This window comes from Myotis daubentonii, chromosome 3 (assembly GCF_963259705.1).
Source record: "Myotis daubentonii chromosome 3, mMyoDau2.1, whole genome shotgun sequence".
Lineage (NCBI taxonomy): Eukaryota > Metazoa > Chordata > Mammalia > Chiroptera > Vespertilionidae > Myotis > Myotis daubentonii.
Window position 1 is genome coordinate 104,174,908 of NC_081842.1, and position 24,395 is coordinate 104,199,302.

Genomic DNA, 24,395 nt, shown 5'->3' on the forward strand with positions numbered 1-24,395 from the left:
TGACCCTGAACATCATGGGTTTGAACTGTGCAGGTCCACTTACACATGGGTTTTTCAGTAAATATACAGGCAGCCCCTCTATAAATATGGGTTTCACATCTGAGAAACAGTATTTTTTTATCTGAGGTTGGAAATTTGCAGATTGTTCTTCACCATAAGTGACTGGAGCATTCTCAGGTTTTGGTTTCTGAATACCAGGAGGATGACTGGAGTTTTGGGAAAGCAAAAGTTATATAAATTTTCTTATTGTCTTGGGGTCGGTGCCCTTAAACCCCATGCAACTCAAGGGTCAACTATACATCATTACATCATTTCATTTGTCTTATAAAGATAAGTATTAGGCAGATAAAATTACATTTTATATTAGCTCTGGGTTATATTTCTAGGGACATGCTGTGAACCCTAGCAAATGTACTAGTATTATTTTAGTGTCCTTTTGAAGTGGAATCTTGTCTTCCTTGATAAAGATAATACGTACTATTTTGAAAAAATGTGGCAATTTGGATATTAGTCAACCACTTATAAAATGAGTGCTTCTTCCGTGATTCAGACTAATGCTGGGAAAGGAAAGGTGTTCTTAGGAAGGGCAAACTGCAAGTGGGCAACACCCCAGGATCAGATGGCAGGAGCAAAAACAAATGCATACCGCCTCCCCCCCCCCCCAAAAAAAATCTCATACTGCCATGCTCTGAAATATGTGTTAACTAATGAGAACCATCTTAAAATAGTTGAAATGAGTCACATGCAGAAGTAAGCCCAGCAGATGACCTGTAAGTATCCTGCAGGGTAAGAGGAGAACACTTCCCACAGCTCATCAAAAGAAATGTACTTCTTCCAGGCGAGATAGGGGTGCAAGGCAGGTAACAAAGCACACAAGCTGCCATGGAGCTTACATTCAAGGGGCAGGATCTTACCTAATAATAGACAAACATGTAAATTGACCGTCCCTCCGCTACACGTACCAGCCAATCAGGAGAGTATGGAAATCAACCCAACAAAGATGGTGGTTAATTTGCATACATAGGTGCAAAGCAGCGAAGCGAAGATGGAAGGCTCCGGGTCAGAGCGAAGGCCTGGGTCCCGAGTCCCGGAGGAAAACTGGTGCCGGCAGCCAGGGGAAGGGAAGGCCTATTGCACGAATCTCTTCGTGCAACGGGCCTCTAGTGAATAATAAAAAACCAGGTGCAACAAGTGGTATGGACTTGGGCCAGGGGATAGAGAATGACTGTCATTCTATTTTTAGAAAGTGATCAGGGAGGGCCTCCTGAAGGAGGTGACCTGTGAGCAGAGACCTGATGAAGTGAGGGAGACAACCATGTGCACATCTGAGAGGAAAGCCTTCCAGGTGAAGGGAAGAAAAGATGCAAAGGTGCTGCAATGACAATTTGTTCAAGGACCAGCAATGTGGCCACTGTGAAAAGAATGGAGTGAGCAAGGCCATGGCTGGTAGGAAAAAAGGTAGAATGAGAGCCAGTGCCAAATCACTAAGGCCTTATAAGCCCAGGCTTTGAATCTTTATTCTAAGTGTAGCAAGAATGATTGTAGCATTTTGGGCACCAAAGAAATGTGATTCACATTTAAAAAGGATTATTCTGGTGACTGCGTAGAGGATAGATTTCTCATATCCAAAAGGTAGAAGACAATGGGAGAACCAAGTAAGTGTCCTTGTTCATGTTCATCTAGTACCATTCAAGGAAAAGACATGATGTCATAGAACCACAGCACCACAGGAGGGCTCCATTAGGCTCTGCAGCAGGATAAAACATCCCACATGACCCACCCAACCACACTGCTCAATTCCACAATCTCCAGTTTCTAATGTGGTCACTAGTTTCCTTGTGGTACAGACAATGCAAGTGCCAGGGGAACTGTAGTTGCTGGAAAGACAAAGTCCATATTGGTCCATATCAATGAACCAAAATGACTTCTGATTTATAAATGAGTATCTTGTGTACTTGACTGGTATCATCCTGGCTCTGGCAGTAAAATGAAATTGAGTTTCTACACCTACAGGGCTCAAGATGAGACCCTGCCTGATAGGTGGAAGACCCCTTAGGTCTCAGATCTCTATTTCTGTCTTCCTGCCATGCCAACTGCAACAGGGACTTGCCCAGGACCCCTCCCCCAAGGCAGGATCAAGAGAGAACAGACATGTCCAAGTTATGTGTAATATGCAAATGTTACTTTTATACTCTGTGGACATTAATATAAAATTGTTAATCTTGTGGTGACTAGAATGTCAGGTAGGAGAATAGAGCATGAATTATGCCAACCTGTATCTAATCAAATACGCTGTGTCCTTATTGGTTTAATCTCAGCATTTGAAAGGAAAACAAATTAATGCCATTAGAAAAACGCTTGCCTGGCTTCATACTCTACTCTACTTTACCTGATTAACTTGATTCTGGAGAGACATGAGGAGGCCTTCTCGTTGTTCATCTTGTCCCTTAAGGCAGGTAAGGACCAGTGAGAGGAATGGTTGTTGGCTCAAAAGAGACATACTACAAAGCAAATCATAACAGCAGATCTAGTTAGAAAGAATGGATTACTTTCTTGCAACACTGACTTCTTGCCCTCGGGTTTTGGCTCACTATTTTACTAATAGTTAGTAAAAAATGGAGAGTTAAGTCATATCTCTACTGATTATATTAAAAGCCACAGGAATGCTTCTAAATAACTTAATATTGAAGGCATTCCCCAAACTAGCATAAATTCATACTGCAACTGAGTGTGTAAGGGCAGAGAAGGAAGAAGAGAATTTGTATTTCACATCAGTAAGTTGCATTTTATAATACACATCAGAAGGAATATCACCTTATACAACAGAATAAAATTTAAAATGTAAACTTCCTCTCAGACAAAACTCTTATTTTAGGGTCCAGCCCTATCTGATTGCTGTGCTTATTTTATTTTTCGGCACATTTCTTGAGAACAAACAGTGGGGTATTTACTGGTAGAGCTAAAATCAGAACCTGGTTCAAGGACCCAGTATAACACAGTAAATATCTTGCCAAATACCAGAGTGCTTGCTCGTGACCTGAGGAGCACAGCCCCTCCACCCTCTCAATGTAGTCTTCCAAGGGGTTTTAAGACATTTGGGCCCAACCAGTGTGGCTCAACGGTAGAGCCTCAACCTATGAACCAGGAGGTCACAGTTCGATTCCCAGTCAGGGCACATGCCTGGGTTGTGGGCTCAATCCCCAGTGCGGGGCATGCAGGAGGCAGCCAATCGACGATTCTCTCATCATTGATGTTTCTATCTCTCTCTCCCTCTCCCTTCCTCTCTGAAAGTAATAAAAATATTTTTTTTAAAAAAAGACATTTGGTAAAAATTCTATTAAGATTTATTCAATTATTAGAGAACAACTAACTAGTCATACTGATAAACTAATTGCTACACTGGAAAGAAAAATTTCTTCAAATGAGATTGAGGCCAAAATATTTCAATCTGCTTCATTTTACATAAGCAGACTGAGAGAGATTGACTTGGGAAGGGCCATTTTGAAACTTTGTAAGAGCCTCTAGACCTCTCTGTGGTAGGTGGGGTGAAGTACATACAATCACCCATTAGCTAACAAACTTTGAGAACTAAGTTGAGTCATCTGGTTGGTTAATTAATGCTAGCAAACATAACAAAACAATCAGATAACAAATAAAATATGAGCAAAGTTAGGTCTCTACCAAATGTTCTTCAGTTAAGAATGCAGGATCAGAAACCAGACCACCTGGTGTAAACCCAGCTTCCTAACTGCTTAGCTGTGTTCTCAAAAAACTTACTTAACCTTTCAGTGCATCAGTTTTTCATCTGTAAAAAGTGTATAGAGCTAAGATCAGCACCTGCTTCATGATTGCTGTGAGATTTTAAAAGTTTGAGTATATATGAAATAAATTTTATATAGGGGGTTGGCATTTGTAAGAGCTCAATAAATGACCGCTACCAATAGAGGAAAATAATATTTCAAATTTTTTTTATTTCCCCCATCAGCATTTATCCCCCCTGTATCCTCTTTCACTTCCACCCCCCACTCCCACTCCCCAATCGAACAGAAGAAATTATCATTATTTCCCCCTTATCCTTTGGTGCTAAATTCACCATGTTTTCACGTTTGAGAGTGGTTTTAGACTTCTTCAGTAACACAGTCAGTTTTCAAATAGAATTATTTGAAATCTTTTCAGGGCATAAAATAAATTAACATTAAACTTCATGGTTTGTAGGTTTTAATATCTAATCTAGAACAAGAACCTTAAATGCTAAAAATATTAGTAACTATTTCAGGGCCCAACAAGACAGAACTAGAAATATTTCTATGTATTTTAAACACAAAGACCTAAGTAATAAAATAAAAAGAAAGAAAAGTGATTAAAAGGAGAAAACAGGGACCAGGTGGCAATCCAGGTCTGATTCAGGATGCAGTGGGGCTAAGAAGTCAGGATTTTCATAGCAGCAAGGATCGGGGTGCATAGGCGGAACTGAGAACGTGTAAACAGTATAACCTGGAACTTCTTAGGAACAGCGCCTCACCTAACAAAACATTTTCAATTTCATTTAATAACAAAATTTCAGTGGACTTGGAGGGCAGAGAACATGTATGTTTGCAGAATGCTACTTTTCTTTCTTTCAAATCAGACATAGAGACACAACTTGCAGGCATACCTTTTCTGTTTTTGTCTGTCTCTTTCCTTTTTTGAAGAAGAACCCAAGTGCTGTCCCTTCTCCAGCTCCTCCCCGGCAGCTTTCAGTACTCTTCCTTGCACAGAGGTTGGCAGCCTGGCAATGAGCGGGGCCACCAGCCACACACCCCTGCGTTCAGAGGAGCTAAAATCAGAAACAGGCGTTATGCCCAACGAGGCACCTTTTTCTCACAGTTATAACAGAAATTCCCATGTAAAAATTTTATATACAAGATACACTGATTATTCAGAAATTTCCCTTTCATTTCTATGCTATCGCACAGTAAATATCTTGCCAAATACCAGATATTTGCACACTTTTCCACTCATGCTTATAGAGGGCAATAAAAGACACGGTTCTGGGAGTATAACTAAAAGTTTATTTAAAAATCTACAAACATACTTTTCTATTATTGTGACTCTCTGATTAGTAACAGTCCTTTTGTCCAACACTTTTTTGTCCTGGTTAAGATATGAAATGTTCTGGTTCCATTTAAGCACACTGATAGCCTGTTTTTAAAGTTTTAGAATTCACTAGTTATACTTTACACCAAAATGATGAAATACAGCCTTTCATGATTATCATTTATGCAAAAATGCTCATTTTTAAAGAAGGCAGAAAAAGTGTTTCCTATGTAACAAATACCATGGAACAGTGAACACTAAAGAAATTAATGCACCCTGAATGTCACCTGTGGTTCCTAGGAGTCTGGGCCTGATTAACCTAGTATTTAGAATACTAAGATATCATGCAGCCTGTAGCATTGCCCTTTAACTTATTTAAATAATGATAACTGCCACAAGTTATTACTTTCTTCATATTCCTGCAGCTTTATGAAAAAATATTTGATTATGCAAATAAAACAGTTACATGTGAAAAATTAACAAGAGACTACTAGTAATAAAACCACAGAAAAAACACCTTAGAAATGTCTTTATTCCATTCTGCCTTGTGCTTCCTGCATCGGAGCTTCCCATCCCGTTGGGGTTGAAGAGCCCCGTACCGGAATTGGAAGAGTTGATGCTCATGTCAGCAGACTGCTGGAACACCTCTATGGTCGCCTTAGCAATATTGTCCAGTAAGTTGTTCATTTCAGCCACCGAACCAGAGCCCTAGTGCCAGACACAAGAAAACTAGCACACATACATTTTACTTAAACCTCAAATGTCAACATGCTTTGCTTTTCATACAATTTTATACACATGCATGCTCTTCAGATATACTCACTGGGTCCTTCAAGCACTGCTTAATCATTAACTGAAGTTCTAGCCAGGACTGCCTCAGTGTCCACTGCTCAAGGTTCTGGGGGAAATGGAAATAACTAAGACATTAAGGACATTGCGTGTGTCTTAAAACACAGGAATTACTGGCAGTTTCCCTATTTCAAGAAAGAGTGGAATAGTCACACGCAAGAAAGGAATCTACAGGCATCACTGCTTTTCAAAAGTTCATGTTAAATGCCCAGCCAGTGTGGTTCAGTGGTTGAGCATTGACCTATGAACTAGGAGGTCACAGTTCGATTCCCAGTCAGGGCACATGTCCGGGTCTTGGGCTGGATGCCCAGTAGAGGGCATGCAGGAGGCAGCCGATCAATAATTCTCTCTCATCATTGATATTTCCCTCTCTCTCTCTCTCTCTCTCTCTCTCTCCTCTTCCTTCCTCTCTGAAATCAATACAAATAAAAAATAAAAAAGTTTGTGTTAAGTACTTCACTTTTTCTTTTTAAATACTTTTATTGATTTTTAACGAAAGAGGAAGGACAAGAGAAAAACAACTATGTGAGAGCAGAACATCAATCTGCTGCCTCATGTACACTCTTTCCCTCTCCACCGGGCATCAAGCTGCAACCTGGGCATGTGCCCTGACTGGGAGTCGAACTTTCAGTGCACAGACGATGCTCAACCAACTGAACCACACAGGGCAGGGCAAGCACTTCACTTTTAGGAAAGACCTACATTAGCCAGTTTTCGCGAACAGAATGAAATCGGAGAGTGCGAAAACAGTGCTGTGCTTGCTGTGCAGTAAGCTGTGATGGAGGCAGTGGCCACCCAGCAGCGAGGGTAGCCCAGGCACCAAACCCCTTCCCTGGGAACCACACACAGCCTCTCAGCATCCAGCCACCATGGTTTTTAAACCATGCCTGTGAGCATCTGGCTTTATCTCGGCTTATTTTGCACATTTGTTAGCAAGATGTGTCTAAAGGCATAAGAAAAGCCTAAGAGAGCCTGTGGGAATACTACAGTCAGTTTTGTTATAATTACAAAGAATGTGTCAAATCACAGAAACATAATCTTTAAATTACTGACACTCACCTGAAGAATGCGCTTAATGTGCTGTCTTTGCAGGTTGTCCCCCTCAGTACATTCTTTAATGCCATGAGGATAACAGATGAGCTGCAGTAGTTTCTGTGCTTGCATATTTGAAAGCACAGGGTCCAATATTAGTTCTTTGTCTGTGCACAATCTTTCAGGTTCTTTTAAGCAATGTTCTCCTACCCATTCCTAAAAATCATACAGCAGTTAGATTGGTAGGCATGGGCTTTCTACATGCCTATGTAATATGTACTAAGTTCATGGCACATAATGGAATATAAAGCAGACAGAAATCTTTCAATTAACAAAATATTACATACACAAAATGGTGGCAGAAGTTTTAAAAACAAACTTTTCTAGTATTTTAAATTCTTAAAATACAAAGTGAAACCTTGGATAAAGAAAACTTTAAAAAATTAGATGTGCAAAAAAAAAAGGAAAGAAAAGAAAGTTAAGGAAAATATTGGTGTGTTTCAATTGGAAAATGGGTTCTTGTTCTTGCAACTGTTTTATAATCAATTTTTTTAGCTTGCCATATGTAAGGGCAATGAGTCTATTTATAAGATGTCATTTTTATGAAATGCATTATGCTATGTTCTACTGAATAGAACACAGTATAACATTCAGAAAACTGTCTTCCTGTTTGATATTACAATGTTTGTATTATAAATAAATGTTTGTGCACATCTACTCTCTGTACAATTGATTTCTCAGGATAATTTCATAAAGTGCAATTGCTGGGTTAAGAAGTATAGCAAAAATTTAAGGCTATTGATGCATATGGCTAATTAACCTGTAGAGAGCTTCTACTAACTTAAACTTTTATCACACTTTCTTCATCAGTTTTTCAAAGGAAACTCTTATTTTAAACTAGAGCCCCGGTGCATGAAACTTGTGCAAGGGGGGAGCGGGGGGTGGGGTGGGGGGGGGAAGGGTGTGTGTCCCTCAGCCCAGCCTGCACCCTCTTCAATCTGGGACCCCTCTCACAATTGAGGACTGCTGGCTCCCAACCGCTCACCTGCCTGCCTGCCTGATTGCCCCTAACCACTCCCCTGCCAGCCTGGTTGCCCCTAACTGTCCTCCCCTGCTGGCCTGATCAGCCACAACTGCCCTCCCCTGCCGGCCTGATCACCCACAACTGCCCTCCCCTGCTGGCCATCTTGTGTCCACATGGGGGCGGCCATCTTGTGTTGGAATGATGGTCAATTTGCATATTACTTTTATTAGATTGGATTAGGTAAGATTTTGTCAACTGTTCCTGAGCCCCATTTGAGCCCAGATCTGTTTCTTAACCACTACACCTGTGACTAAACACTGATTATCCATTAAAATCACCTGAGGACCTTGTTAACAAAGTGTGGGCCCTACATCAAATCAATTAAGTCAATCTTAGGTTGTGGACCAGATAGCAGTCATTTTCTTAAGGCATCAAAAACAATTTTAACTCCTTAGGTACAAATTACTCTGTCAACTCAATGCAAAAAATTGGCCAAGAGACAGCTGGTATCTCAAAAAACTTGTTAGTCAGGACACTCGTAAGTCAAGGCCCCACTGTAATTCCAATTGCCCTCACAGTATGGAACCAGTGCACAACCCAACAATTTCTTAATCCTATATAATAAAAGGCTAATATGCAAATTGTCCTCTTGACCAGGAGTTCAACCTGGAATTCAACCATGGCCCCTCCCCCAGGCTGGCCCTGCCCCCGATTGCCCCCACCACCCCAATTGGGGGTGGGGCCAGCTGGCCAAACTCTCGCATCCCCTCCTTAAAGCCAGCCCCACCCAATTGGCCCGGGCAGGCTGGCCAGACCCCACTGGTGCACGAATTCATGCACCAGGCCTCTAGTACCTATATAAATGTTTAGCTAACTTTTACCATGGTTATAATATGCCTTATAAAAACATGACCCTGTCAACATTTGGAATGTAAAAAAGAGTATATATGGTATGCCTTGATTCTTTTACTAAGAAAGGAGAAAATTTTTTTAAATATATGAAAAGTTAAAGCAGAAGATAATGAAACTGGCCACTTAGGGCAGGGTGAGACAAAGGGTAGCAGGGATTAGGGAGAGAGGACATACCTCTGAGTATACCTCTTTCATAGTTGGCCTGTGGGAGCATGCTATTCTAACGACAGAGCTGGGCGAGGGGGTGTGGGGGTGGACCTACACTGAATGTAAAAAACAAATAAAAACCAGTTCTATTTCAAGCAAGAAATATATCCACAGTGAGGGAGAAAGTTCAAATGATTTCTTAACATAATATGGTAAACTCTTAGGGAAGAACTATAAACAAATCTTCAAATCCTTTTAGTAAGCTTGTTTTTCCTAGTAGTATGGGTGTAGCAATTCTGAAACTATTACAGGTATATTACAGAATAAAGCAAATGAGTAAAGGGTTAATATTATTGGGAGTGGGGTCCATAGTGTGAAGAAGGCAATATTAATGTGGAATGGGGAAAACAAAGGACTTCGTGGGGTTGGATTGGAAGTAAAGATATCAGTATGAACTCGTGATTTACACACACATTTATGTATATAGATATGTTTTTTCCTTAGCTCTGTCTGCTGAAAAGGCCTAAACAATGAGCACACACAGTGCCTTGATCTTGGTTTCTATATACCATCTTGTGCTAAACCGAATCAAGGTTCTTGAGAGGAATGAGTAATTCTAGATCTGGGGCAGGGAAAGTACAAAAGGAGCCAGAAAGTTAAAAAAATAAATAAAAAATAAAGATAAAGACATATCAAAATAACATGAGATCCAGCATGAAAAGAGTCCCACTAGAAAAATCTGGGCAATTTGAACATGAACATAACCAAGGCAGTAAATCATAATCCATATGGAAAATTAGTAAATATAAGTTAAGGGTGGGCTTTTCCTTAAGGAAGAGTGCAAACTGATAACTGGAGAGGAGAGGAGTTTGGAGGAAAATCACCATCTTGCACCCATCAAGGTAAAGACTGGTTCGGACAAGAATCAAAATGGATGCAACATGGGAGGTGAGAGAATTTGATGAGAATATTTGCATTGTCTTAAAGTGTCTCTCCAAAGACTTCTTATTAATTGCAAGGAAAAAAAATAATTATCCAGTAGAGAAATTTTGAAATCATACAATGGAGACATCTTTTATTTTTAATTTTTTTTTTATTGCTTAAAGTATTACAGAGGGTATTACATATGTGTCTATTTTTTTGTTGTTGTTGTTTTTTCCCCTGCCCTTGACTATCCCCTGGCCTCCCCCAAACCCCAGCATCCCATGATCATTGGTTATGCATATATGCATGCATACAAGTCCTTCGGTTGATCTCTTATACCCTTCCCTCCTGCCCCCCAACTTTCCCCGGTCTTCCTGCTGCATTTTGACAATCTGTTCGAGGCAGCGCTGCCTCTGTATCTATTACTGTTCAAAAGTTTATAATGGTCTCTATTATCCATGAATGAGTGAGATCATGTGGTATTTTTCATTCATTGACTGGCTTATTTCACTTAGCATAATGCTCTCCAGTTCCATCCATGCCGTTGCAAATGGTAGGAGTTCCTTATTTTTTACAGCAGCATAGTATTCCATCATGTAGATGTACCACAGTTTTCTAATCCATTCATCTACTGATGGGCACTTAGGCTGTTTCCAGATCTTAGCTATGGTGAATTGTGCTGCTATGAACATAGGGGTGCATATATCCTTTCTGATTGGTGTTTCTGGTTTCCTGGGATATATTCCTAGAAGTGGGATCACAGGGTCAAATGGGAGTTCCATTTTTAGTTTTTTGAGGAAACTCCATACTGTCTTCCATAGTGGCTGCACCAGTCTGCATTCCCACCAGCAGTGCACAAGTGTTCCTTTTTCTCCACATCCTCTCCAGCACTTGTCTTTTGTTGATTTGTTGATGATAGCCAGTCTGACAGGCGTGAGATGGTACCTCATTGTTGTTTTGATTTGCATCTCTCCGATGATTAGTGACTTTGAGCATGTTTTCATATGTCTCTTGGCTTTCTGAATGTCCTCCTTTGAAAGGTGTCTATTTAGGTCCTTTGCCCATTTTTTGATTGGATTGTTTATCTTCCTTTTGTTAAGTTGTATGAGTTCCCTATAAATTTTGGAGATTAGGCCCTTATCAGATATGACATTGGCAAATATGTTTTCCCACACAGCGGGTTTTCTTGTTGTTTTGTTGATGGTTTCTTTTGCTGTGCAGAAGCTTTTTATTTTGAAGTAGTCCCATTTGTTCATTTTCTCTTTAGTTTCAAGTGCCCTAGGAGCTGTATCAGTGAAGAAATTGCTTTGGCATATGTCTGAGATTTTGTTGCCTTTGGATTCTTCTAGAATTTTTATGGTTTCCTGTCGTACATTTAAGTCCTTTATCCATTTTGAGTTTATTTTTGTGTATGGTGTAAGTTGGTGGTCTAGTTTCATTTTCTTGCATGTATCTATCCAATTTTCCCAACACCATTTATTGAAGAGACTATCCTGGCTCCATTGTATGTTCTTGCCTCCTTTGTCAAATATTAATTGAGCATATTGGTTCGGGCCGATTTCTGGGCTCTCTATTCTATTCCATTGATCTATATGTCTGTTCTTGTGCCAGTACCAGGCAGTTTTGAGAACAGTGGCTTTGTAATACAGCTTGATATCTGGTATTGAGATCCCACCTACTTTGTTCTTTCTCAGGATTGCTGCAGCTATTCGGGGTCTTTTTTTATTCCAGATGAATTTTTGGAGAGTTCGTTCTAGATCTGTGAAGTATGCTGTTGGTATTTTAATGGGAAGTAAGTTGAATTTATAGATTGCTTTGGGTAGTATGGACATTTTAATGATGTTGATCCTACCAATCCATGAACACAGTATGTTCTTCCATCTGTTTATGTCTTCCTCTAGCTCTTTTTTCAATGTCCTGTAGTTTTCTGAGTAGAGGTCTTTTACCTCTTTAGTTAAGTTTATTCCTAGGTAGCTTAATTTTTTTGGTGCGATGGTAAATGGGATTGTTTTTGTAATCTCTCTTTCTGAAAGTTCACTATTGGTGTATAGAAATGCCTCAGATTTCTTGGGGTTAATTTTGTATCCTGCTACATTGCCAAATTCATGTATTAAGTCTAGTAGCTTTTTGATGGAGTCTCTAGGGTTTTGTATGTATAATATCATGTCTGCAAATAAGGACAGTTTTACTTCCTCTTTTTCAATTTGGATGCCTTTTATTTCTTCTTCTTGGCTAATTGCAATGGCTAATACTTCCAGTACTATGTTGAACAGGAGTGGTGAGAGCGGGCATCCCGGTCTTGTTCCTGTTCTTAGGGGAAATGGTGTTAGTTTTTGTCCATTGAGTATGATGTTGGCTGTGGGCCTGTCATATATGGCTTTTATTATGTTGAGGTATGATCCTTCTACTCCTGCCTTACTGAGAGTTTTTATCAAAAATGGGTGTTGGATTTTGTCAAATGCTTGTTCTGCATCAATTGATAATACCATGTGGTTTTTTTCTTTCAATTTGTTTATGTGATGTATCACGTTTATTGATTTGCAGATATTGTACCATCCTTGCATCCCTGGGATGAATCCTACTTGGTCATGGTGTATGATCTTTCTGATGTACTGCTGGATCCAATTTGCTAAGATTTTGTTGAGGATTTTGGCATCTATGTTCATGAGGGATATTGGCCTGTAATTCTCTTTCATTGTGTTGTCTTTACCGGGTTTTGGTATTAGGGTGATGCTGGCTTCATAGAATGAACTTGGAAGTGATCCTTCCTCCTGAATTTTTTGTAGTAGTCTGAGGAGGATAGGTTTTAGTTCTTCCTTGAATGTTTGGTAAAATTCCCCTGTGAATCCGTCTGGTCTTGGGCTTTTGTTTGCTGGAAGCTTTTTGATGGCTGCTTCAATTTCTTCCATAGTTATTGGCCTATTGAGATTTTTAGAATCTTCCTGATTGAGTTTTGGAATGTTGTATTTTTCTAGGAATTTGTCCATTTCTTCCAGGTTGTCTAGTTTGTTGGAATAGAGCTGCCCATAGTATTTTTTAACAATCATTTGTATTTCTGTGGGGTCTGTTGTTATTTTGCCCCTATCGTTTCTGATTTTGTTTATTTGGGTCCTCTCTCTTTGCTTCTTGGTGAGCATGGCTAGAGGTTTGTCAATCTTGTTTATCCTTTCGAAAAACCAGCTCTTGGTTTCATTGATTTTCTGTATTATATTTTTGGTCTCTATGTCATTTATTTCTGCTCTAATTTTTATTATCTCCTTCCTTCTGCTCACTCTGGGGTTTTTTTGTTGCTCTCTTTCTAATTCTTTGGGTTGTAGAGTTAGGTGATTTACTACCATTTTTTCTTGTTTTTTGAGATAGGCCTGTAGAGCTATGAACTTCCCTCTCAAGACTGCTTTCATTGCATCCCATAGGTTTTGGATTGTTGTGTTTTCATTGTCATTAGTTTCCAGGATGTTTTTAATTTCTTCTTTGATCTCATTGGTAACCCAATCAATATTTAATAACATGCTTTTCAGCTTCCAAGTGTTTGAGTATTTTGGGTTGTTTTTATTGTAGTTTATTTCTAATATTATGCCATCGTGGTCTGCGAAGACGCTTTTTATGATTTCAATCTTTGAATTTGGGGATACTTTGCTTGTGGCCCAATATGTGGTCTATTTTTGAATCTGTCCTATGAGCACTTGAGTAGAATGTATAGTCCGTGGCTGTGGGGTGAAGTGTTCTGAATATGTCAATTAAGTCCATCTGATCTAGTGTGTCATTTAGGATTGCTGTTTCTTTGCTATTGTTTGTCTAGAGGATTTATCCAGTGCTGTCAGTGGTCTATTAAAGTCCCCTACTATGATTGTATTGTTGTCGATCTCTCCTTTGATATCTTCCAGGCTTTTTTTTTTTTTATGTATTTGGGTGCTCCTGCATTGGGTGCATATATGTTTACCAGGGTTATATCTTCTTGTTGTATTGATCCCTTTAGTATTATGAAGTGGCCTTCCGTATCTCTTGTTATGGCCTTCACTTTGAGGTCTATTTTGTCCGATATAAGTATTGCTACCCCAACTTTCTTTTCCTTTCCATTTGCCTGAAAGATATTTTTCCATCCCTTGACTTTCAGTCTGTGTGAGTCCATTCTAATGAGGTGGGTCTCTTGTAGACAGCAAATGTATGGGTCATGATTTTTTATCCATTCAGCCACTCGATGTCTTTTGGTTGGAGCATTTAGCCCGTTTACATTTAAAGTTATCATTGAAAGGTACTTGTTTGTAGCCATTTCTTTTTTTGTGTGGCTGTTTTCTTTCTGAGCTTTTTATTTCTTCTTTTTACACCAGTCCCTTTAGCATTTCTTGCATTGCTGGCTTGGTGGTGATAAACTCCCTTAGCCTTTTTTTGTCTGTGAAGCTTCTTATTTCCCCTTCAATTTTGAATGATAGCCTTGCTGGATAGCGTATTCTTGGATTCAGTCCTTTGCTTTGCATCACTTTGTAAATTTCCGTCCATTCTTTTCTGGCCTGATGTGTTTCTGTTGAGAAATCATTTGATAATCTAATGGGAGATCCCTTGTATGTAACTTTCCGTTTCTCTCTCGCAGCCTTTAAGATTCTCTCTTTGTCCTGAACATTTGCCATGGTAATATGTTGTGTCTTGGTGTGGGTCTTTTCGGGTTCACCTTGTTTGGGACTCTCTGTGCTTGTGTGACATTTTTCTTCCCCATCTCAGGGAAGTTTTCTGATATTATTTCTTTGAATAGGTTTTCTAATCCTTGTTCCTCTTTCTGTTGTTCTGGCACCCCTATTATTCGTATGTTGTTTCTTTTCATGTTGTCCCATAGCTCCCTTAGGCTCTCCTCATGTCTTTTAATTTTTTTCTACAATTGCAGTTCAATTTGGGTGTGTTTTGCTTCCCTGTCTTCTAATTCACTAATTCGGTCTTCCGCTTCTCCTAGTCTACTGTTGATACTTTCAATGGTGGTGTTTTTTTTTTAATTAAATCTTTATTGTTCAGATTATTACATTTGTTCCTCTTTTCCCCCCCCCATAACTCCCCACCTCCCAGTTCCCGCCCCACCCTCCACCCTCACTCCCCACCCACTGTCCTCATCCATAGGTGCACGATTTTTGTCCAGTCTCTTCCCACATCTCCCACACCCCTTCCCCCCCACCCCCAAGAATAGTCAGTCCATTCCCTTCCTATGTCCCTGATTCTATTATGATCACCAGATTATTTATTCACTTGATTCTTAGATTCACTTGTTGATAGATGCATGTTTGTTGTTCATAATTTGTATCTTTACCTTTTTCTTCTTCTTCCTCTTTTTAAAGGATACCTTTCAGCATTTCATACAATACTGGTTTGGTGGTGATGAACTCCTTTAGCTTTTCCTTATCTGTGAAGCTCTTTATTTGACCTTCAGTTCTGAATGATAGCTTTGCTGGATAAAGTAATCTTGGTTGTAGGTTCTTGGTATTCATCACTTTGAATATTTCTTGCCATTCCCTTCTGGCCTGCAAAGTTTCTGTTGAGAAATCAGCTGATAGTTGTATGGGTATTCCCTTGTAGGTTACTGAGTTTCTTTCTCTTGCTGCGTTTAAGATTCTCTCTTTGTCTTTTGCTCTTGGCATTTTAATGATGATGTGTCTTGGTGTGGTCCTCTTTGGATTCCTTTTGTTTGGGGTTCTCTGCGCTTCCTGGACCTGTAAATCTATTTCTTTCACCAGGTGGGGGAAGTTTTCTGTCATTATTTCTTCAAATAGGTTTTCAATATCTTGCTCTCTCTCATCTTCTGGCACCCCTATAATTCTGATGTTGGTGCGCTTGAAGCTGTCCCAGAGGCTCCTTACACTATCTTCGTATTTTCGGATTCTTTTTTCATTTTGCTTTTCTGGTTGGGTGTTTTTTGCTTCTTTGCATTTCAAATCTTTGCCTTGATTCTTGCGCTCCTCTGGTCTGCTATTGGGAGTCTGTATAGTATTCGTTATTTCAGTCCGTGTATGCTTAATTTCTAGTTGGTTCTTTATCATAACATCGAGGGTCTCATTAGATTTCTTGAGAATCTCACTACATTTATCGGCGGCTTCTAGGCAGTTCTTAAGAGACCTTAAAAGTGTGGTTCTGAACTCAATATCCTCCATTGACAGTTTTGTCCTGTTTCTTTGTCTCCGTATTTTTTATGCTTTCTTGGTGCACCCCCTAGTGGTCTTTGTGCGCAGTCTTGTTGTAGTTAAGCCTTGATTGTTGTCGGCAATACCGGGGGTGATTTGACCTCCAGGCTAACTGGCTATGAGAGTCCGCTGTGTCTGCAGTGGGAGAGCTTCCGTGCTGAATCTCTAGGGCGGTGCTAATCTAGCATTTGCCTGAGGCTATCCGGCAAATGGCTCTGCGCAGGGCTTGGGCGGGGCGGGTCCCCTGGGATCTACAGGTTGCGCTGGAGAGAGCAGTTATGGCTGCTCTCAGTTCCATCCCTAGGGGCTCTGCCTCACAGAGTCCCAGCAACCGCTGCAAACCTCGGAGAGAAAGCTGCCTTCGAGTTCCGACTGAAGCCAGACAGTCCCGCTTCTCCCGTTTGAGTCTGGGTCCCTAGAGACTCGCCCGGATCTGGAGCTCAGAGTCTGAAACTCCTTCCCGATTGAAAACAACAACTGCGCCCTCCGCCTCCAGCCCGCTCCGCGTGCACTCCACACCTTAGTATTTCACTTCAGCACTGCGCCTCTTCTGAGTCTGGGTATGATATTCTCTTTCCTCCTAGTTGTAGAATTTCCACTCAGCCAGCCTTCCTGTGGTTCTGGATGATGTCCATTCCATCTTTTAGTTGTTTTTTGAAGTGGTTGTTCGAGGCAGCAATCTCCGGCGTTAACCTATGCCGCCATCTTGGTTTCTCCCCGTGAATCTCAATGGTGTTTTTTATTGCAGCTATATCGCTCTTCATTTCTTCTTGGGTCTTACTTAAGTTGTTGATTTTTTCATTTGTTTCTTCTTGCTTCTTGCATAAGTTGTCAATTTTTTCCTCCATCCGGTGTATGCACTCTAGGACCCTTATTCTGAATTCTTTTTCGGTCATGTTGCATGCCTCTGTATCACTTAGCTGCTTTTTTGGCAAGTTCTCCTTTTCTTTCCTTTGGGGATTTCTTTGTCTACCCATGTTTGATCTCACTGACATATATAGATATTGAGTCGTTCAGTGGCTGTTCCCTAGGTGGCAGTGGCTACTCAGGCTGTGGTTGCTCCTTGGGCGGTTGTGGTAGCAGCTGCTCCTCTGTTGGTAGCAGGTCCTCTGATGGGTGCTGTTCACAGCTGTTGTGGCTCTTCTGGCTGGTGGAGGGAGGCTTCACACATAGCAGCTGTTCCTCAGACAGAGCGTGTGGTGATCAGGAGGCCGCTGTTGCTTGGATATGCTTTCTGTGGGGAGAAGCAGGGCTCCTCCGAGTTCAACGGCGCTGGTTGAGAGCCGTTGTTGCTGGGTTAGTAGCTGGTCTCTGGATGCAGGTGACAGCCATTCAAGATGGCACAGTCTCCCCAATGGAGACATCTTGATAAGGTTAACATCACCAATGAGGTGCCAGTGGATATCATGGGCCTTCCGTGTGAGTACCTGAGAAGAACCCAGCATTACTGCTGCAGTGTCTAGCTAGGAATGGATAATCTGAAGCTAATCTACAGGAAACTCCACACAAATCCAACATAGTTGGAACAACTGACAAAATTTGAATGAGGTCTATAGGTGAGAAAAATTTACCTTACTAATGCTAAATTTCCTGAGTTTTTTTAACTGTATTTTGTTCATGTTAACAAACACTAAAGTATTCAAAAGGAAAAAAGAATAATGTATGCCAATTACTCCAAAATGGCTCAGAAAAAGTTGTTTTTAAGTATATGCATCCATACTGACACATACAAATAGAATTATAAAGCAATGTGGCAAAATTTAAAAAGTTAGTGAATTTGTATAAAGAATATACTAGAGTTCTTTATTATTAATGCAACTTTTCAGCAAATTTGAAATTATGTCAAAACAAAGCAGGATAAAAAGGACCATCTATGTACACGTTTTGTACAATAGTGAGATTCTTTCCAAAATAACAGTTACATATTCAAAGTTAAAGGCCAATTAAATCTGAAGATACCTGTTGACAAATAGTTCTCAGTACATATCTAGCATATTCTTTTAAGTTGGCGGTTTCTATGGAAATGCTTCTCCCGCATGATTTTGCAGTTTGTGAGGCAGTCCAGATATCATCAGCATTCCCATCACGTCGCAAACCCCTCATGGTGAAGTCATCATTCTTTAGAGAGCTGACACTGTTATTGCCAATTTTGGCATCTCCTAAATAACAGAATCACAAACCCAAAATCACACACATTCAAAATATTGCCAATTATTTGAGAAGTAAATGAAACAAGCTTTCAGGAATTTAAAGTATGTGAATGGTATCATTGCATAGCTGTGCAGCAATGAAGAGAAGGGATCAAGAGAATAAATGCAAGAACCCAGGGAAGTTTCATCAGATATGGAAAAAAAGTAAGTTCAAGACTCAATCCTTACTTTGTTTATAGAATTATGTATGCTTTCACAGGCCATTTTGAATCACACTTAATAATCAGAGAACACTGATTTCACCAATATCTCAAGCATCAATGTATTCAAATTCATTTGACTTATAGACAGGGAAAAGAAGGGTTACTCACCCTGCTAGATGTCCCTTTTCCATTTCTTCTCTTACAATGACTTATTTTCTATCCATAGGTCAAGAGAAAAGTTTTGCCTTAGCCCACCTTACTATCAACTTCTTGAGAAGAGAGATTTATTTCCCTGGGAATGGAAAAGGGCAATGCATACTAAGGAAGCCCTGGAAAATGGGGCATTCACTGAATAACCTGTGTCTTTCGTTTTCCTTTCTGTAAACACCAGCTTACAAAGAAAACTTCTTTCTCACCAATCTCTAATATATTCAACTAAAATGAAGCTAAGGAAAGTGTTTTTCTTATTTAAAAAAAGTTCTGGGGGAAACACTGAGCAGAACGATTGAATATCTATCAGTGGTCGGCAAACTGCGGCTCGCGAGCCACACGCGGCTCTTTGGCCCCTTGAGTGTGGCTCTTCCACAAAATACCAAGTGCGGGTGCGCACGTACAGTGCGATTGAAACTTTGTGGCCCATGCGCAGAAGTCGGTATTTTGTGGAAGAGCCACACTCTAGGGGCCAAAGAGCCACATGTGGCTCGCGAGCCACAGTTTGCTGACCACTGATCTAGACATAAGAAATCTTCTCTGTCTGCGAAAGACAAAGAACTGTCATATTTTGAAGGTGAAAAAATAAAATAATTTGGTAATAAACCTTGCCAAAGGACAACAGAGCCTCCAAACTTTTGCCTGTTTACCCACAGGATCATAAACCTTCAGAGAAAAAAATTCCTGGAACCAACAAATGAGTTTACAGGAGGCCCTCAGAGCAAAACCACACCCAGGTTAGTGCAAAAAAGTCTTTTAAAGCCTACAAGTCAACTAGGAAAAAGTTTTGACTCTGATGAAAAAATATGAAAAATCAGAATTGCTTATTGAATATTTACTTATAAAATCATTAAAAGGAAGGGAGGAATAAAAATACATTTCAACTCAGCAATATCTTCATTTTTATTATCAGACATTTCTCATTAAAATATATGGGCAAATATTACCAATTTCACTTTACCCATAGGAATTTATTTAATTCAACAGAGTTCTTTAGGAGTTGCGAGAAAGACCAGATTCTGTATGTATCAAAAATTAGCATGCTTTTTAGTGATATAAACAACTATTTTTACACCTTAAGTTAAACTGCTATAGACATTAGAAACCAATTTCTATATAACAGTTCTATTTCCCTAACTCAACATTAGTCCTGATGGACAGGACTTGAGAGAACATTGGTTAGAACATGTGAGATAGGTAAGTTAAAATTTCTGTAAAAACAAAGAAACAAACATATCTGCTAGTCCCAGACTAGGAGATCCTCAAATCAGTATAGATGTTAGGATGACCTGGAGGTTGTACCAGAACCTTCTACAATCATATAGACAATAGAACATTAGAACAGTGTTCAGTAACAGCCAGGCCCCAGGCTCTGCTGGCATTCAACTGGCCTAATCCTGACTTGGGAAGCAATGCTTAGAAAGCTGTAGATTCCTCCAAGAACTGAAGCCAATGAAAAAGCTCAAGGAGCCCAGCTGGGGTGGATCAGTGGTTGAGCGTCGACCTATGAACCACGAGATCGCAGTTTGATTCCCGGTCAGGGCACATGCCTGGATTTTGAGCTTGAACCACAATAGGGGGAGGGCAGGAGGCAGCCAATTGGTGATTCTCTCTCATCATTGCTGTTTCTATCTTTCTCTCCCTCTCCCTTCCTCTCTCTGAAATCAATAAAAACATATCTTTAAAAATAAAATAAATTAAAATAAAAAGGTCAAGGAGAGGCAGTCAAAGAAAAGTGAATTGATGATTATACATGGATAGTAAACTATGGTTATTTGGATATTTAAAAAGGTTGGCCAATTTTACTTGGGATCAAACTAGTCCTTCAAACCAAAGGGACAATATCTAAATTGCACTCATCTTGGTTTCTGCCATTAAAATGTCTATCACTTAATGCAGTCACACTTCCAAAATTAGTTTATGGGAAATCTTCTAGTTTCTCTGGTGAACATTAGCTACCACAGTAAAAAGGTGAATCCCTAAATTCATGGTTATGTTTATGTTTGTTATCATAAACAAAATACAGTTAACAATGGTCTCTACCTTTACTATTAAACGGAACTAACCAGCCATCTTTCCTTTCAAATGTACAGAAATTTTATTATTGAGATGATCACTTAATGTTGGCTGTATACACAAGCTCCTGATCTCAGAGGAAGGCTGTAGCCCTCCATGTGACTTTACCTTTTTCTTTTTACTTCAAAATTCCTGAGTGTAATAGGAGCATCATGTATGTGTGTGTATACATATATACACATGTATGTATATGTGTATATGTATGTTTTATGTGTATGCTTATTTTTAGATGCACATTTAAAAATTTGCATGTATGTATATATGCATGTATGTATGTATGTGTATATGTAGGTATTTTTAGATGCACTTTTTAAAAAACATATATTTCTTTATTGATTTCAGAGAAGGAGAAGGAAAGAGAGATAGAAACATCAATGATGAGACAGAATCATTGATCGGCTGCCACCTGCACGCCCCCTACTGGGGACCAAGCCCACAACCCAGGCATGTACCCTTGGCCGGAATCAAACCTGGGACCTTTCAGTCCATAGGCTGATGCTCTCTATCTACTGAGCCAAACCAACTAGGGCTAGATGCACTTTTAATAATCTGTTTTATGAAAGCCCTGTTTTCCATCCTTGTCATCACCAAATAACACTTTCCAAGATGAAGTATAAAGGGATAGGCTTTATCCTCAAACATGCTCTTTAAGACTCATTAAAGACCATTCTCATCCGTGCAGTAACTTCTGTTCTAATGAAAGGGGGCTCCTTCAGAGCATAACAGATAACATTTGTTTAGTGAAGGCCAAAAGAGGGCACCCAAAGTTGGAATGTGATAGTGTGATTCAAGTCTTCCCAATCATTCTCCTAATTTACAGAATAAAAATGTCTTAAAGCATTGCACTACAAATGAACAGAAAAGGCAGTGCTACTACTCCAGGAGGATGTATATACCAATAAAAATATAAAGACATCTTGGTCATTATAAATTATATAAAATTATGCTATGTAATACTGATTTATCAGTAATATCAATCTCAATGCAATTATCACCTGATTGATGAAAAAACTATGGTACAGGGTTATAAACTTGTCCAGGGTCACAGTGGAAGCAGAAACACTATGATTGAAACCCAGGTTTTCTGGTGATTTACTCCTAGAATATAACATGGGATTTAAACCTTTGACTAGGTCATCAAGTTTTCTATGTCCATCACAAAGTGTGACTTATGCCAACAAATGAAGGCAACACAAGCTAGGAGGTCTGAGGATCTGTATTACATCAGAATGAGACAGCATGCAGTAAAAACCCCACCAAAAAAATATATTTAAATTCCACCAGTGTTGTAGGTAAGGGACAGACTTCTGGAGTACAACTGAACTTGGACTTGGGGAAAGCCAACAACAACAGCAACAACAACAACAAAATATTTCTATTAATATTAAATTGAATTAAACTTCTGGTGATTAACCAAGCTTAGTGCCAAGATAGTCTTACCAAGCATCATAATTGCTTTTAAAACAGCAAACACTGCTCCCACTTCGATGCTGTTGTGAGCAGCAGCTAAAAGGTGTCTATCACAAGATGATCTTATTCCAGGGTAAGTTTTGCCTACGAGAACAAAGAACAAGCCTTTCATCGTCTCATCACCATTATTAACCGTGTTTTGTAACCATTTACAGTCGTAGGGCTTTTCATTGTTAGACTGTGGGTGCTTAATTGCCATTAGCTAGCTTTAATTGATGCTTCATGAATTCACTAAGAAACATTGCCAGCACCCTGTACTTAACCATTTCTTTTTTTACTATTAAAATAATAATAATGTCTTTGCTCCTTAGAGATATGTGTCAAAAACATTAGGATTTTCATCCATTTATGCTGATGGTCTCTCTCTCTCTCTACACATACACACACACACACACACACACACACACACACACACACACACACACCCTAACATGGAAATTATCTTTATGAACAGATTTCACCAGCATCCCTAGATGTTTTCCCTTTAGTAAAAACATAAATGAATCACTGCCCTAAGCTGCTATGCTGTGGTTCACAACTAACATGCATAGTATGTTAGAGGATCACGCTGCCCACCAGCATGGCTGGCCTAAGAGCAAAAGTATTTTTATTGTTTATTAACTCTGGATTTGAGTTTCTCAACACATCCTGATATTACATAAATGAAAGGTGTTGACAGCCCTCTCAGTGGCATCATTGCACCCCTTCATCACCCTCAAGCAGGCCCCCCAAAGTCAGGAAGGAAATTACAGAATGAACAGCCTACTTGGTCATTTGAGAACCTGGAGCTGCAAATGAAAACATAATCAGAGGTTTGGGGCTATCAGCTCACCGGCTGCTTGAGGTAATAAGCAGGCTTGGGGGGCTCGGAAGAGATGGAGCAGGAGGCGGCAGGTCATCCTGGCCCCGGGCTCGGCATCCGCGTCTCCACAAGCTGGGGAAGAAGGATTTCCAAAGCAAGTTTCCTCACATGTTCAAGAACATGTCTCCAGGCTTGCTATTTAGCTAAACTTTCTGGAATAATGTGAAAACATGCTACTTATGGTAAAAAGTAAGACACCAGCTACACTTTCCTGAGAAACTTGAAAGTACGTGCTTCCTCAAAACTAGGTACCAACATCCAGGGAGTCACAGTGCTCTGGGTAGAACAAGATATACAATTCTACCATCTTTACCTGTAGGCCACACCACGGCCCAACGCATGTGCCCCTGAATACTACCCTCACTGGGTTTCACTAGTTAGACACCATCCCACCAAGACCAGCATCACATGCCCACGGCTGTCCCGGATGCCACCTCACCTGCCGCGAGGAGAGAGGGCAGTGCCACGTGCTGCACGACGTCCTCCAAGGAGAAACACTGTCGTGCTATCAGAATAGCAATGAAAGTAGCTAGTGAATCATGGAATGAAAGGTCACTCACCTTCAAGAAAAACATTGACACGTTTTAATACCTAACACCCTTTCAGTAACAGCTAAGATTAATATATAAAAGAATGTAGGCAACACCAATGAGGTTTCAGATCCCCAAATGAGTGAATGAAACTTAGCATGAGTATTCTCTAGGCCTATTTCTACTTTATAAGACAACAAATGAGGTTTACCCACATCCCAGTGCTGTAAGAAGACACTGGGCTTCATCTTGACTACAAATAATTGGAGGGGAAAAACACAACAATAAGAAAAAAAAATCAAGAAATCCCTAAAAGATGTAGCAAAAATACAACTTTTCTGCAAAATTCAGTAGGATCTGTCATTTTAGGGTAGCCATTAATAAGCAAAGAAAAACCTGGAGGTTGCCCTAGTTAAAACACAAGCCTCAGTAATGGTTTGGGGTTCTATTCAGAGATAACAAAGTAATGAGTCTTTAATATAAGTAAATTAGTTTTAAAAATAACTCTGAAAATTTACAATTGACTCCTAAATTTTCAAAGGAGAGGAAAGAGGAAGAAAAGTTATTTCATTCATAATATAACCTCTACCTTTACAGATTTCACAAGACTTTGGCAGAAAATAATAATAACAATTTAAAAAGCTGTAATAGCAACCTTAGTAGTAAGTTGTAGTATATGCCAGGGAGTGTGGGTAGCAATCTATAAAAAGTCACCTCATTTAACTGCACAACACCATGAGGTTCATACTACTGTTAATTCCAATTTTATAGA

General features: G+C 39.8%; 2 protein-coding genes across 4 annotated transcripts in view; one reads left to right on the plus strand and one right to left on the minus strand.

The window, feature by feature from the left end:
• Positions 1-24,395, minus strand: part of MED12L (mediator complex subunit 12L) — a 394,672-nt gene that overhangs the window by 59,006 nt on the left and 311,271 nt on the right. For both annotated transcript variants that reach the window (XM_059688123.1, XM_059688122.1), the window contains 9 exons: positions 23,533-23,653; positions 23,064-23,165; positions 22,202-22,315; positions 18,082-18,281; positions 6,985-7,173; positions 5,900-5,974; positions 5,594-5,784; positions 4,655-4,816; positions 2,390-2,501 (listed from right to left, as the gene is read on the minus strand). In XM_059688123.1, the coding sequence (XP_059544106.1) occupies positions 2,390-2,501; positions 4,655-4,816; positions 5,594-5,784; positions 5,900-5,974; positions 6,985-7,173; positions 18,082-18,281; positions 22,202-22,315; positions 23,064-23,165; positions 23,533-23,653 (1,266 nt within the window). The remainder of the gene's footprint in view (positions 1-2,389; positions 2,502-4,654; positions 4,817-5,593; positions 5,785-5,899; positions 5,975-6,984; positions 7,174-18,081; positions 18,282-22,201; positions 22,316-23,063; positions 23,166-23,532; positions 23,654-24,395) is intronic.
• P2RY12 (purinergic receptor P2Y12) overlaps positions 1-24,395 on the plus strand; it is a 58,219-nt gene that overhangs the window by 2,582 nt on the left and 31,242 nt on the right. The window lies entirely within an intron of this gene.